At 41.1% G+C, this 15,208-nt stretch overlaps 1 protein-coding gene across 1 annotated transcript; it reads left to right on the top strand.

The window, feature by feature from the left end:
• Positions 1-723: 723 nt before the first annotated feature.
• On the top strand, positions 724-6,921 carry LOC139377223 (PX domain-containing protein 1-like). The gene is made up of 5 exons (XM_071120224.1): positions 724-1,340; positions 1,750-1,850; positions 2,607-2,724; positions 4,840-4,963; positions 5,948-6,921. The coding sequence occupies exons 1-5, from the start codon at positions 1,091-1,093 to the stop codon at positions 6,090-6,092; spliced, it is 738 nt and encodes a 245-aa protein (XP_070976325.1). The 5' UTR covers positions 724-1,090; the 3' UTR covers positions 6,093-6,921.
• Positions 6,922-15,208: the final 8,287 nt, after the last annotated feature.

Raw genomic sequence — 15,208 nt, 5'->3', positions numbered from 1 at the left:
CACACACCTGGCACTTTAGGCAGACAAATGCTCAAAGTATTTGATAGATTGCACGTAGTTTTTTGTTGTTGTTTTGTTTATCTTTCAGGGACCATAAATAACATGCAATTGCACCAGATATGCCTAGATAGCACTTTTAAAAAAAAAATATTCATTTCAAGTCCTTTACTTTAGTGGGACTCGGCAGGTAGCCTAGTGGTTAGAACATTGGGCCAGTAACCAGAATGTTGCTAGATCAAATCCCTGAGCTGACAAGGTAAGAATCTGTCCTTTTACCCCTGACCAAGGCAGTTAACCTACTGTTCCCAGGCTGTCATTGTAAATAAACATTTGTTATACTTCACTGTAGTTGAATATATATATATTTTTTAACCCAGATTGGATGTGCTGTGCACTGAACATTCCTTGGTTATTGTTTAACCCTAGCCTACAAGACCTGTGCCTCAGTTGACATAGTAAACACCGTGCTGTGAAGCAAATCCCACCTCTCAATCCCCCCGATTGGATTATCCCACCTTTGTTGTTAAAAATAAACACAGCACCAGTTCCGCTAGCATCCACTATCCTGAATGGACCATCAACTAAATGGCAGGTATTTAATTGCCAGTACATCAACATTTATTTGAAATCACTGGCTTTCTTAGCTCTAAATTGTTTTCTAGGTTTGCAAAACTTGCTGTTGCAGATGGTTTTGTAGTCATGCTATATTGCGTCGTTAGTGTGGTTTGGGGTTTGGGCATCCCCGGCTGCATAGCATCAAGTGGTGTGCGGGAGCGGAGCATAAATAATCAGCTAAACTTCCAACCTGGCAACCTTCTTCAAGTCACTTCTGCCAGTGAGAGAGGAGTCGCTTCCATCAGCGGGTATGGTACTTGTGGAATTTTGATCCAACTGGACATCATACAAGCCATTTAGGATAATCGAAACGGCACTTTATAGTTCTGAAAACGATAGAGAAAAAAATCATTTCCCGACCGCTTGGCTATGCATGATGAAGATTGGGGAAAGGAATCAAATTGCAAGTATTTAGACTTCCCGAAGTCAAACTAACAATTATAGCCTGTCATCGACTGGGAATTAAGCAGTGGAAATGGCAACTTTTGCTTTTGAGGGAACTTCGCTCATGAACATGTTTGTACAAAACTGTTGGGTTGTTGGCACACAGCGAATAATTAGTCAACGCGGAGAGGAAGAATTCATTGAAGTCCGGACCGAGTTATCGGACAGGAGCGTTCTCTATTTGCACAGAACGGACCGCGATCTCGGAAGCCTTCTAAAGAGACTCATGGATGCTTTCCCAGAGGATAGAGCAACTCCTACACAGTCAGCGCTCCTAGATGGTAGGTAGCCCGTTATAAATACATGACCCATGATAAACAACTCACAGAATCAGAACTACATTATTGTATGTCCTATGTGGATGAAAAGTTGAATAGACCATTTCATGTGGAAATAAGCCTAAAATGTACAGGCCCACAATAAAGTACAGCCTACATTGATGGATACTGTCATGTGGTGTACAAACCTAGTTTATATAAAAACACCAAGATGACATGTCGTTCTTACATGGACAAAATCTTGCAAAGACATATTACAAAGGCATAATTGAAAGCCTATACAAATTGTAAACCTATAGTCTACAGTATAAATACAGTATTTAAAATAACTTGACTGTATTTATATTCTGAAATACTTTATTAAAATACGACTTGTATTGAAATAGTTCCTGTCTTTGTTTTTCCCCACCAGGACTTGTGCGAATAAGAGACGCTGCAGAGGCCAATGATATTGAGATTCGATTGCAAGAGGTGGAAAAACTCCTCAGGAGGGTCGTTACCTTGCCAATGAAGGTAGAGTGGCCTATAGTTATTTACATCTAGCAATGCATATCGATATACAGTTATGACTCTTCATAATAACCCTCTGGCTATTTCAACAGGCCACTAGTTGACGTGGTATTAAATAATACAGCGTGGACTCAAATGACAATTAATGTCTCTCCTTCAAGACGGTTGGGAAAGCATTTCCAGGTGAAGCTGGTTGAGAGAATGCCAAGAGTGCGCAAAGCTGTCATCAAGGCAAAGGGGTGGCTACTTTGAAGAATCTCAAATATATTTAGATTTATTTAGCACTTTTTTGGTTAGTACATGATTTCGTATGTGTTATTTCATAGTTTTGATGTCTTCACCATTATTCTACAATGTAGAAAATAGTACAAATAAATGAGTAGGTGTGTCCACAATTTTGAGTGGTGCTGTATCTTATACTTATCCCTTCTGAGGTTGAATAGTATTGCTTGTGAAGTCATTTATTTCTGAGCCTTGGAAGGGTGTACTTGGGCTGTATTCCCTGAAAATGTTTCCCCTAGACGGGGTGAAGTCGGGGTGATTCCTTACATCCTCTCTCCTCGCCTCCTCAAAACTTCAGAGAGAAGCGAGGTGACCATTGGAGGAGATTTTCTCCTGGGTTATTTTCTTCCAACACTCTCCTCCTTTCCGTAGAGAAGGTGACGAGGAGAGAGGAAACAAGCAATCGAGGAAAATCCTTTTGAGAATCACCCAAAGGTAGTTGTGTTCCACTCTCATCTTCAACCTTTTCGTCTACAGTATTCACGGTCAGAAGCAGTGCTCACGTTCTTTGAGCAATCTCCGCTGGACCTGATGATAAGAGAAAACAACATCAACAACATGGAGCCATACTACCAGAGTCCAGTAACAATATCAGGTCTGAATGTATCTAGCAATTTATTTAATGACCATGTTTTACTGCAAACAAGTGTCTGATTTATTGTTTAGCTAATTTCACAGTCCACATTCCAGTTTCTGGAGGGCAAACGAATGAGGAACATCAAGTGCACTGAGCAAAAATATAAACTCAACATGCAACAATTTCAAAGATTTTACTGAGTTAAAAAAGGAAATCAGTCAATTAAAATAAATGCAATCTATGGATTTCACATGACTGGGCAGGGTTGCAGTCATAGGTGGGCCTTGGAGGGCATAGGCCCACCCAATTGGCAGCCAGGCCCAGCCAATGAGAATTAGTTTTTAACCACCAATAGGCTTTATTACAGACAGAAATACTCCTCAGCACCCCTCCTCAGACGATCCCGCTGGTGAAGATGTGGAGGTCCTGAGCTGGCGTGGTTACACGTGGTCTGCGGTTGTGAAGCCGGTTGGACGTAAATTCTCTAAAACAACGTTGGCTGTAGCTTATGTTAGAGAAATGAACATGAAATCATCTGGCAACAGTTCTGGTGGTCATTCCTGCAGTCAGAATTCCAATTGCAAGCTCCCTCAAAACGTGATACGTGGCATTGTGTTGTGTGAAAAACGGTACATTTTAAAAGTGGCCTTTTATTGTCCCCAGTACAAGGTGCACCTGTGTAATGATCATGCTGTTTAATCAGCTTCTTGATATGTTACAAATGTCAGGTGGATGGATTATCTTGGCAAAGGAAAAATGCTCACTTAACAAGGATGTAAACAAATTTGTGCACAAGATTTGAGAGAAATAAACTTTTTCTGCATATGGAACTTTTCAGGGGATTTTTTCTTTTTAGCTCATAAAACATGGGACCAACACTTTACATCTTGCATTTTATATCTTTGTTCAGTGTAGTTTAATTGACAACATACTATGGGGAGTTGCACTCTCGCAACTTCAGTTGAAAGATCTACAAACAAGCCTGACAAGGCCAATGAAATCCATGTCTATCTGGAAGCCCCGCCTTGCACAGGTGATACATGTGAGGCTGAGATTAATATTCTTCAATTATTCCACTCTTCACCTAGGTGTGAATGATATACGCTTCTGAAAACAAACAACTGGAAAATGAGACTTTCTTATGTTGCGCCAAACTAAACTGTCCCATAGTGGTAGAGCGTACTCACCTCCTGGACATTGTGTGCTGAAGGTTGTACTTGTTCCTAATCACAAACAATTAGTTATTCTTCAATTTGATGGTGCAACGAGTAAAATGGCTAAGAAAACAACTGAAGCGGTTATGACTAAGCCGGGTTCGGGGTTGAGAACATGCCCCCAGGTCAAACCAGTTATAGCATTTCTCTGAAAGAAAAATCTAGTTTCCTAGTCACCATCTAGTTTGTCTTGGTTTGGAACACGCTCAGGTGGCACTCGCTCAAACCAGTCCGTGTGCGCATTGCCACGTACTACGTACAAACTCTCTGGAAAGACGTGTAAGCATTCTTGAGAAAGCTTGGAATTACCGATTGCTACTTCCCTTTCCTGGATACAGGTACCTCGGCTGGGACCCGAAGAACAGGATGCGGAGAGGGATTAGAGAAAATGTCTTGTCTGCCTGGGCTGCCTGCGCCCAACTTGGCTCCTGTGCACTCTGTCGTTGGTTACGGGAGGATACTCTAAGACAGAGGGTGGCCAGGTTCGGAGATTCTTGTAGCTCTCTCATTTAGGATACGTAGCATTAAGTCGCTTGGTTATTCTAAACGGACCGTGCTATTGGCTAGCATGCTTAAGGGAGTGAAGGAAATGGGGTTTGCGTGAACCTCCGATGAAGAAGTAGCCCCCCCGAGCACTTGGATGTGCTAATCCTCGGAGCGAGGGGACTTGACACGGGTCTGAGTGACTCGTGCACCCCTCCGCAAAAACATTACTGTGACAACACCTGGGTCTTGTTCAGTAGGCACAAAACAGAAGAGAACCTTTCAAAATGAAGGAGGTGCCACAGGAAATGCTACAAACAAAGATTTTAGTTGTTAGTTGCAAAGTGCTTTGCTGCGGTGTACCCTACTGAACATGACCCAGTATTGTACATTATCAGAATATTAACAAACATATTGTGTTTTTTTTGCTTTACAGATATCATGAGGTGCAATGGATTTTGTCTGGCTAACACGGAGACCATTTTCTATGACTACAGTGCACCACAGGATAGACACAGAGCCCTGTCAGTGTCCACATGTACAGAGTCTGCAGGTTTTGGGTGAGTTGTCATCTTCTTTTCATCATTCAACTTACTAATTTTATTTCATACTGTGTGTAAATCACTCTGAAATTTTCCCTAGTGGACAGTCATGTTTATTGTATCTCATGCTACTATCCATTGTGATGACATACAGTCTTGGTTGTGGTTTAGAAAATTATGATACATAAAATGTTATTTTTAAAGAGTTAGTTCACTTAAAATAAAGTTATTTTTTTTTGACTCAATTCGTTTAGACAGTTGCTCTATGAGCAAAAGACATTGAAAATACATTTTTTGGGTTGAAAAGGTAATCTTTTTGTTTTTTAGCGTCTTCAGCCCACTGGGTCATTATTTAGCTAATTACGTCCATCATTTCCTGGTTAGCATTTTCAGAGCATGTAGCAATGCTAATGGGAATGGATGAACTCAGGTAGCGGTACACTCAAAAGCATGGGGGAAAGAGCATCCACTTTCCCTCGCTCCACATGTCTTGCCCCATGCTTATGTGTACACCGATAGCGGGGTCTATCTGTTTCCTTTAACATTGCTTTGCTTCAAATATTCTAGTCTTGGGATGCTGGACATTGCTAAAAAAAACTGTTGAAATAACTTTACAACTGTCAGGCGGTTCATCCAAAGTCGGAAAGAAACGAACTTCCCCTTTAATTAAAGGCAGATTGCACTGCATTTTTCAATATCATGATGATGTGGCCGGGGATACTGCTTCTTTAAAGTCCAATATCTTGAAAACTTGACTGCTGACATGCAAAGCATTTCGGGACTGTATCAACAGTGGACGAATGAAGAAGGGGGAGAAAAAAAAACGCAACATCGTTTTTCAGTCTATTCTTCCCTTTTTGTCTTTAAAAAAAAATGATTTTCTGTTTCTTTGTCTCACATAGAACAAGTCACCAGCCATCAACATGCCTGCATCTTTCTTACACTACATTCTCCAATGTCTTGTCTTTGGAGTATTTTCAGATTCTTCCCATTGTTTTTCAGGTACGATACCCAATCTGGGTTTAAGGAGACCCTGGACATCGTTGAGACAGCGTCAACGGATGGTAGTGCAGAAGACCAAGAAACGTCTTTCCCTAATCTGACGTACTACCAACTACTGACCTACGAGACTGATATTCTGGAATGAACGACAGTGGCGGACATATTGTTTGAGTCTGTATGGTTCTCACTTGTTTACCTACACTTTCAGTGGTCCGGTCCAAATGATGTAGGTTACAGACAGGGTTGGGGAGTAACAGATTACAGTAGTCAGTTATGTGTAATCTCAGTAGTGGGGATGTTGATGTGGTCTCCAAAAAACGGTACAAGTTACGTTACCAGCAAAAATATTGTAATCGAATTAAAGATACTTTTGGAAAAACTAGATTACTTTTAAATTCAGAAATTATGTTTTGCAAAAAATACATTGAGACCTTTTCTGTTTTCTCAATGACATTCAATTCAGCATTAAAAAAAAAGGCTCAAGTTTAAGTTTGTTCCACTTGAGTGCGTTTTGACCACAAGACCACTATGACGACTCACCAATGTGTTTGACAAATCCTTTTTTTTGTTGTCTTCTAATGCCTCTTAATAGGAAAGTAACTGAAATCATTCAGATTACGTTAATGAGTTTGGGTAATCCAAAGGGTACGTTACTGATAACAATTTTGAACAGGTACAGTACTTTTGGCCATGTAGTGTAACTTGTAACAGATTACATTTAGAAAGTAACCTACCCAACCCCTGGTTACAGACTGTTGCTGCTAGACTCACCTGGTCTGGTCTAAAGGATGTAGGTTACAGACGGCTGCTGCTAGATTCAAATGGTTTCACATTTGTGCCACGATGATGGTAGAGTAAAAATACTCGTTCTCCAAACGTATTAACCAATATACTAACTCTTAACAAGATATTAACTGACTTGCCTAGTTAAATGAATGTTAAATATAAAATAAATTAATACGAAATATATTGCATTGCAGTGAGAACTGGTGTCATTCTTTTCCGGGTTAAATCACTAGATGTGTTTTCCCAACATGCAGGAAAAAGGTTCGCTCAACTTATTCTAGGGTTTCACATCCTGGAATCTGCTATGTTAAAGTTTTGTTGATAAATACTGGTTGGGGATGGGGAGATCAGAGGGATATAGCACAGGAAGGGAGTGGTGGGGCAATGTGGTGGTCTGCGGGCGGCAGCACTACCACCAGACCAGACCCCACCACATTTCCATGGCTCTGTACCCCTATCGCATATCTTGTTGGAGCCCACATTGCCGTAGGATTAAATCTGACGCCATAATGCACAGGGAGAAAAGGGTACATAAATGAGAGTAAGTAAATTGTGTATCTCATGCCTGAGTGGGGCCCACATTGGAATTGGTTCCCCAGTCTAGAATGTAAGCTGCACAACACTGCCGCCAACTGGCCAATAAGGATAAAAGCACATTCCAGATATGGCGCAGTTCTTTGGGTGCATCTCGATAGTGGCTTTCTCTCCTCGTCTCCTCTCCTTCATCTGCATTGATCTGGTGGTCTTGTTTTGATCTGTAACAAACTGGTCAAAAGAACATAGTGAAGCCTATACTAGATCTAGTCCAATCCAGTTCTTTACCTAGTCCAATCCAGTTCTTTACCTAGTCCAATCCAGTTCTTTACTAAATCCAATCCAGTTCTTTACACCAGCTAGTCCAATCCAGTTCTTAACCTAGTCCAATCCAGTTCTTTACCTAGTCCAATCCAGTTCTTTACTAAATCCAATCCAGTTCTTTACACCAGCTAGTCCAATCCAATTATTTACCTAGTCCAATGCAGTCCAATCCAGTTCTTTACCTAGTCCAATCCAGTTCTTTACAATACCTAGTCCAATACAGTTCTGAAGTTAGTCCAATCCAGTTCATTATGCCAGCTAGTCCAATCCAGTTCATTATGCCAGCTAGTCCAATCCAGTTCTTTATGCCAGCTAGTCCAATCCAGTTCTTTACCTAGTCCAATCCAGTTCTTTACTAAATCCAATCCAGTTCTTTACACCAGCTAGTCCAATCCAATTATTTACCTAGTCCAATGCAGTCCAATCCAGTTCTTTACCTAGTCCAATCCAGTTCTTTACAATACCTAGTCCAATACAGTTCTGAAGTTAGTCCAATCCAGTTCATTATGCCAGCTAGTCCAATCCAGTTCATTATGCCAGCTAGTCCAATCCAGTTCTTTATGCCAGCTAGTCCAATCCAGTTCTTTACCTAGTCCAATCCAGTTCTTTACTAAATCCAATCCAGTTCTTTACACCAGCTAGTCCAATCCAATTATTTACCTAGTCCAATGCAGTCCAATCCAGTTCTTTACCTAGTCCAATCCAGTTCTTTACAATACCTAGTCCAATACAGTTCTGAAGTTAGTCCAATCCAGTTCATTATGCCAGCTAGTCCAATCCAGTTCATTATGCCAGCTAGTCCAATCCAGTTCATTATGCCAGCTAGTCCAATCCAGTTCTTTATGCCAGCTAGTCCAATCCAGTTCTTTACAATACCTAGTCCAATACAGTTCTGAAGTTAGTCCAATCCAGTTCATTATGCCAGCTAGTCCAATCCAGTTCTTTATGCCAGCTAGTCCAATCCAGTTCTTTACGCCAGCTAGTCCAATCCAGTTCATTACGCCAGCTAGTCCAATCCAGTTAATTACGTCAGCTAGTCCAATCCAGTTCTTTATGCCAGCTAGTCCAATCCAGTTCTTTATGCCAGCTAGTCCAATCCAGTTCTTTACGCCAGCTAGTCCAATCCAGTTCATTACGCCAGCTAGTCCAATCCAGTTCATTATGCCAGCTAGTCCAATCCAGTTCTTTATGCCAGCTAGTCCAATCCAGTTCTTTATGCCAGCTAGTCCAATCCAGTTCATTATGCCAGCTAGTCCAATCCAGTTCTTTACGACCAGTCCAATCCAGTTCTTTATGCCAGCTAGTCCAATCCAGTTCTTTACGACCAGTCCAATCCAGTTCATTATGCCAGCTAGTCCAATCCAGTTCTTTACGACCAGTCCAATCCAGTTCTTTACGCCAGCTAGTCCAATCCAGTTCTTTATGCCAGCTAGTCCAATCCAGTTCTTTATGCCAGCTAGTCCAATCCAGTTATTTACGACCAGTCCAATCCAGTTCTTTATGCCAGCTAGTCCAATCCAGTTCTTTACGACCAGTCCAATAGAGTTATTTTACACCAGTGTAAATGAAGAAAAGTAGACAAGTAGAGAAAGCCATTTTAGACTATTCAAATCAAATGTAATTGTATTTGTCACACACCATTTGCAGAAAGTCTAAAAGGTGCAATGAAATGCTTGTCTGCTAGCTCACTCAACATTGCAGTACAATAATCAATATCCAAATGAGATAGAGCCTGTGTATTTTCATCTTGCATCCGTTGGTTCCCTGATCATTTTGCAATTGAGTTAATATCACACCATCTAATTCCTTTATTAGATTAACAGTGCAGTATTTTGGTTTAAGCGTTGTTATGAAAAGAGTTGCCTGATGTCTCGACCGTCAATGATGGAAAAGGAACTGGGGCGGCAGGGTAGCCTAGTGGTTAGAGTGTTGGACTAGTTCTGCTCCTGAACAGGCAGTTAACCCACTGTTCCTAGGGCCGTCATTGAAAATAAGAATTTGTTCTTAACTGACTTGTTAAATAAAGGTAAAAAAACATGCATTTATTGACCTTTTTTTCTTTTTTTAAACATGAATGTAAATGTTAAATAATCCGCACATAAAGAGTGTAATGTAATGGCTTGAAGTTACTTCTGTATGTTCCCGGTGTGAAATGAAGCGGTCAAGGGCGTCAAGTCTTAGACTCATCGCCTATATGAAGCTGTAGTTAAATCATTAACTATTGAGGTAAATCACTAATGTGAGTCTCCATTGACTTTAAAATCCTAGAGGAAAACCTGGTTTCGTCTGCTTTCTACCAGACGACAATTATCTGTAAGGTCCAACACCCCATTTGGCCTCCTTTCCTTCCAGTTCTCTGCTGCTAATGACTGGAATGAATTGCAAAAATCGCTGAAGCTGGAGACTTATATTTCCCTCACTAACTTTAAACATCAGCTGTCAGAGCAGCTTACCGATCGCTGCAGATGTACATAGCCCATCAGTAAATAGCCCATCAATATCAACCTACCCCATCCCCATATTGTTTCTATTTACTTTTATGCCCTTTTGCACACCAGTATTTCTACTTGCACATCATCATCTGCACATCTATCACTCCAGTGTTAATTTGCTAAACAAACAAGCTTTAGACTATGAGCTGCAGAGGGGTGTGTCTGTGTTTGACCTGTGTCTGTCTTCAATTTGCAGCGGGCAGACAAGTTTGATATCAGTCAGAATTCTCGTCGACGTATTTATATTTTTTCAATTTTGTCGCCCCGACTTGTTAGATATTATGCACATTGATAGATTGATAGCAAACGTCCTTACCATTTCATTTATCATGGTAGCAGCAGCAGACCGAAAAATAGAAGTGAAAGCGATCGGGTGAAATTATGAAGCGAGTGGACAGAGAAATACAGCTTCACCCTATCCAATCAGAGTAGCAGGATCCAAGGACAACCCACCCTTCCCTTGATAGACAGGCAAATTAGCCAGTTGAGTTATTTAGACCATGTAGCACCTCTTTTGACTCATTGACATGAAAAAGATCGGTCCTGACCATTTCATTTATGCTGGTAGCAGGCTAACAGGAGGCAGCAGCAGACCGAAAAATAGAAGTGAAAGTGATCGGGTGAAATTATGAAACGAGTGGACAGAGAAATACAGCTTCACTCTATCCAATCAGAGTAGCAGGATCCAAGGACAACCCACCCTTCCCTTGATAGACAGGCAAATTAGCCAGTTGAGTTATTTAGACCATGTAGCACCTCTTTTGACTCATTGACATGAAAAAGATCGGTCCTGACCATTTCATTTATGCTGGTAGCAGGCTAACAGGAGGCAGCAGCAGACCGAAAAATAGAAGTGAAAGTGATCGGGTGAAATTATGAAACGAGTGGACAGAGAAATACAGCTTCACTCTATCCAATCAGAGTAGCAGGATCCAAGTACAACCCACCCTTCCCTTGATAGACAGGCAAACTAGCCAGTTGAGTTATTTAGACCATGCAGCACCTGTCTTGACTCATTGACATGAAAAAGATCCGTCCTGACACCCGAAAATGTATTTGTTTAATTTCCAGAAATTTGCCCATTGTCACGCCCTGGCCATAGAGAGGCTTTTATTCTTTATTTTGGGTAGGCCAGGGTGTGACTAGGATGGGCATTCTAGTTTCTTTATTTCTATGTTTTCTGTTTCTATGTTTTGGCCGGGCATGGTTCTCAATCAGGGACAGCTGTCTATCATTGTCTCTGATTGGGAATCATACTTAGGCAGCATTTTTTCCTTTGTATTTTGTTGGTAGTTATCTTGGTTAGTGGCACTATAGCCTTAGGAAGCATCACGGTCGGTTTTTGTTGGCAACATCGACATAAATAAAGGAAAATGCACGCTCACCACGCTGCACCTTGGTCCGGGCATTTCCAAGACGACGGCCGCGACACCCATATTTGTTTCAATACTCGTTTTGTCTGACTACTCGGTACACCTCTAGTAAATATATCCTGCTCCGTGTTAGCTGATCTTCGGCTTGTTTTCAAAGATGTCCTGCTTCCTGGTAACTGAATTTAGGCTCTTTTTCAATTGTGTAGCAAGTATATCCTCTCCTCACCACCTGTCATTGCATTGATCGGGAATAACTGTTTCGGATAAAAGTCCATGAGGATCTTCCAGCATATTGTTTTCCCCTGTCAAGTCTTTCCCAAATCAATACAGGTGGAAGGGAATGAGGAGGGGACAGATTTTTAAATCAACTGAGGTAAGCCTTTGTTGTTCACTCACCTGGCCACGTGCAGGCTCTAACCTGAAGAAATGTTTACTGAGATAGATATTTGCTGGTTTTCAAGTATTAATAGTAGCCTAAAGCATTTGCATTATGTATTGTGTAGAGATTTATATATTGTTTGTATTGCCTGTTTTTAATGTCACTTAGGCATTTGTAAAGCTGCTGTCTTGGCAAGATCTCCATTGAAAGAGTGTTCCTCTCAAGGGACTTCCTGATTTTAAATAAATACTATTTTTTTTTACCACAGGTTTACTAAGTTCTGTATTTCTTATAGGTCCATGAACTTTATTTTCAATATAATGAAAATGCAGAATGATTATTGTAAAATTGTATTTTTAGTTTAAAAAAACTAACAATTTGCATATTTTATCATTACTAGTTGTCATGAAGCTAAAAGCCTAAATTCTGTGGTGTAAAAATACTTTAAAGTACTACTTAAGTAGTTTTTTTGGGAGAGATCTGTACTTTACTATTATTTTTGACAATTTTGTACTTTTACTTCACTACATTCCTAAACAAAATAATATACTTTACTCTATACATCTTTCCCTGACACCCAAAAGTCCTTACATTTTGAAAGCTTAGCAGAACATCCCTGGTCATCTTTACTGCCTCTGATCTGGGGACTCACTAAAACAAACGTACTTAATTTGTAAATTGGAATGCGCCCCTGGCTATCAATACATGAGAAAATATATATATATATATATATATATATATATATATATATATATATATATATATAAATAATAATTGTGCCTTCTGGTTTGCGTAACTTTTATTTTAAATTATTTATATTTTTGATATTTAAGTGTATATACAAACCAAATGTGGCAGAAGGCGTAGATGACCAGCGCGTTACCCAGCACGCCCATGATGCCCAACATGAGGATGACGGAGAGGATGATTTAGAGCGCATGTCAAATGTATATATTTTTTCTGTAATTGTGTGGTATACATTTTATAGCAATCTAAAAATTTATTGAAAAAGTGTTCTTTAAATACATTTTGTTCTCAAAGCTATTTCAAATAAATTACAATAAAGAGAATGTATCATTCTTTGTCTCTCAGCTCCATGTCCAAATGCAGCAGGGTGGCAAGGTTGTACAACAGTTTGTGCTTTGTTCTGCCGGCCCCCAGGACCGAGTTCTGCCGGACCCCAGGACCGAGTTTAAAAAACCCTGGGCTAAAGCACAAACCGACTGGAACACCAACCTAGTGAAATGTTGATGTGTACCATCACATATTGGTTTTCATAGACTTTTATTTAGTAACCCAGCGCTGGGTAAATACTGGACAGGACACACACTGGGTTATTTAGTAACCCAGCGCTGGATAAATACTGGACAGAACACAAACAGGGTTATTTAGTAACCCAGCGCTGGATAAATACTGGACAGAACACAAACAGGGTTATTTAGTAACCCAACGCTGGGTAAATACTGGACAGAACACACACGGGGTTATTTAGTAACCCAGCGCTGGGTAAATACTGTACAGAACACACAGGGTTATTTTGACCCAGCTAGTTGGGTTGAGTGAATAGTATAATCTGTCTAGCACTTTTTTTTTTTTTTTGTAGGCTGTGTAGTTGTTCTTAAGGCTGAGGTAAATAAACCGCAATCCCACATTGTCACTTAGCCCCATTTGACCCATACTATACAATGATATAAAGGTTCTCTGAAAAAGGTTTCTTCTTATGTTCACCATAGAGTAAGGCTTTACCACATGTGCAATAAGGCAACCAGCCTAGTCAAACTTAGGCCCACAGGTCCAGAATTAGGCCTGTCTGTTCGGGAGTAATAGGCTTAGTGAAGATTTAAAAGCCCTGCAGCAAATTCCACGGCGCGTGTGTGTAGATATGTGTGCTTTGTGCAACACATGGTAAGCCATACCAACCAGATGGGATAACAGCGTAGTGAGTTACTACATCTTCAAATCCCCAATTATCTGGTCCTGTATGCAAGTTAGCTATTTTCCCCCTCTTGCTCTCGCTCTCTCGCTCTCTCTCTTGCTCTCTCTCTCTCGCTCAGGCTATTTTTCAGTAGAGGGATTAAATGTTAAAGAATTATCTCTCCATGGGGGGGGAACATAACGGCATGGTCTATACTGCAAAAACTTAATAAAAGGCATCTTGTCAGAATTGAATTAATCCACAAACACAATTTTTTTTTATATCTTAAATGACCGCGTTTTCATGAACGTGATATAATCGTCAAGCAAGCCCATTCAAAAGATTAGGGGACTGACCCTGGAAGAATGCCACGTCACCTTTCATAGCGTGTGTATATATGTGACATACAGTGAGTGCACAAAACATTAAGAACACCTGCTCTTTCCATGACATAGACTGACCAGGTGAAAGCTATGATCCCTTATTGATGTCACTTGTTAAATCCACTTCAATCAGTGTAGATGAAGGGGAGGAGACAGGTTAAAGAAGGATTTTTATATATATATATATATATACACTGCTCAAAAAATAAAGGGAACACTTAAACAACACAATGTAACTCCAAGTCAATCACACTTTTGTGAAATCAAACTGTCCACTTAGGAAGCAACACTGATTGACAATACATTTCACATGCTGTTGTGCAAATGGAATAGACAACAGGTGGAAATTATAGGCAATTAGCAAGACACCCCCAATAAAGGAGTGGTTCTGCAGGTGGTGACCACAGACCACTTCTCAGTTCCTATGCTTCCTGGCTGATGTTTTGGTCACTTTTGAATGCTGGCGGTGCTTTCACTCTAGTGGTAGCATGAGATGGAGTCTACAACCCACACAAGTGGCTCAGGTAGTGCAGCTCATCTAGGATGGCACATCAATGCGAGCTGTGGCAAGAAGATTTGCTGTGTCTGTCAGCGTTGTGTCCAGAGCATGGAGGCGCTACCAGGAGACAGGCCAGTACATCAGGAGACGTAGAGGAGGCCGTAGGAGGGCAACAACCCAGCAACAGGACCGCTACCGCCGCCTTTGTGCAAGGAGGAGCAGGAGGAGCACTGCCAGAGCCCTGCAAAAGGACCTCCAGCAGGCCACAAATGTGCATGTGTCTGCTCAAACGGTCAGAAACAGACTCCATGAGGGTGGTATGAGGGCCCGACGTCCACAGGTGGGGGTTGTGCTCACAGCTCAACACCGTGCAGGACGTTTGGCATTTGCCAAAGAACACCACGATTGGCAAATTCGCCACTGGCGCCCTGTGCTCTTCACAGATGAAAGCAGGTTCACACTGAGCACATGTGACAGACGTGAAAGAGTCTGGAGACGCCGCGGAGAACGTTCTGCTGCCTGCAACATCCTCCAGTATGACCGGTTTGGCAGTGGGTCAGTCGTGGGGTGGCATTT

Source organism: Oncorhynchus clarkii, chromosome 20, assembly GCF_045791955.1.
Source record: "Oncorhynchus clarkii lewisi isolate Uvic-CL-2024 chromosome 20, UVic_Ocla_1.0, whole genome shotgun sequence".
In the NCBI taxonomy this organism is placed as follows: Eukaryota; Metazoa; Chordata; class Actinopteri; order Salmoniformes; family Salmonidae; genus Oncorhynchus; species Oncorhynchus clarkii.
This window is presented reverse-complemented; position numbering and strand designations above follow the sequence as displayed.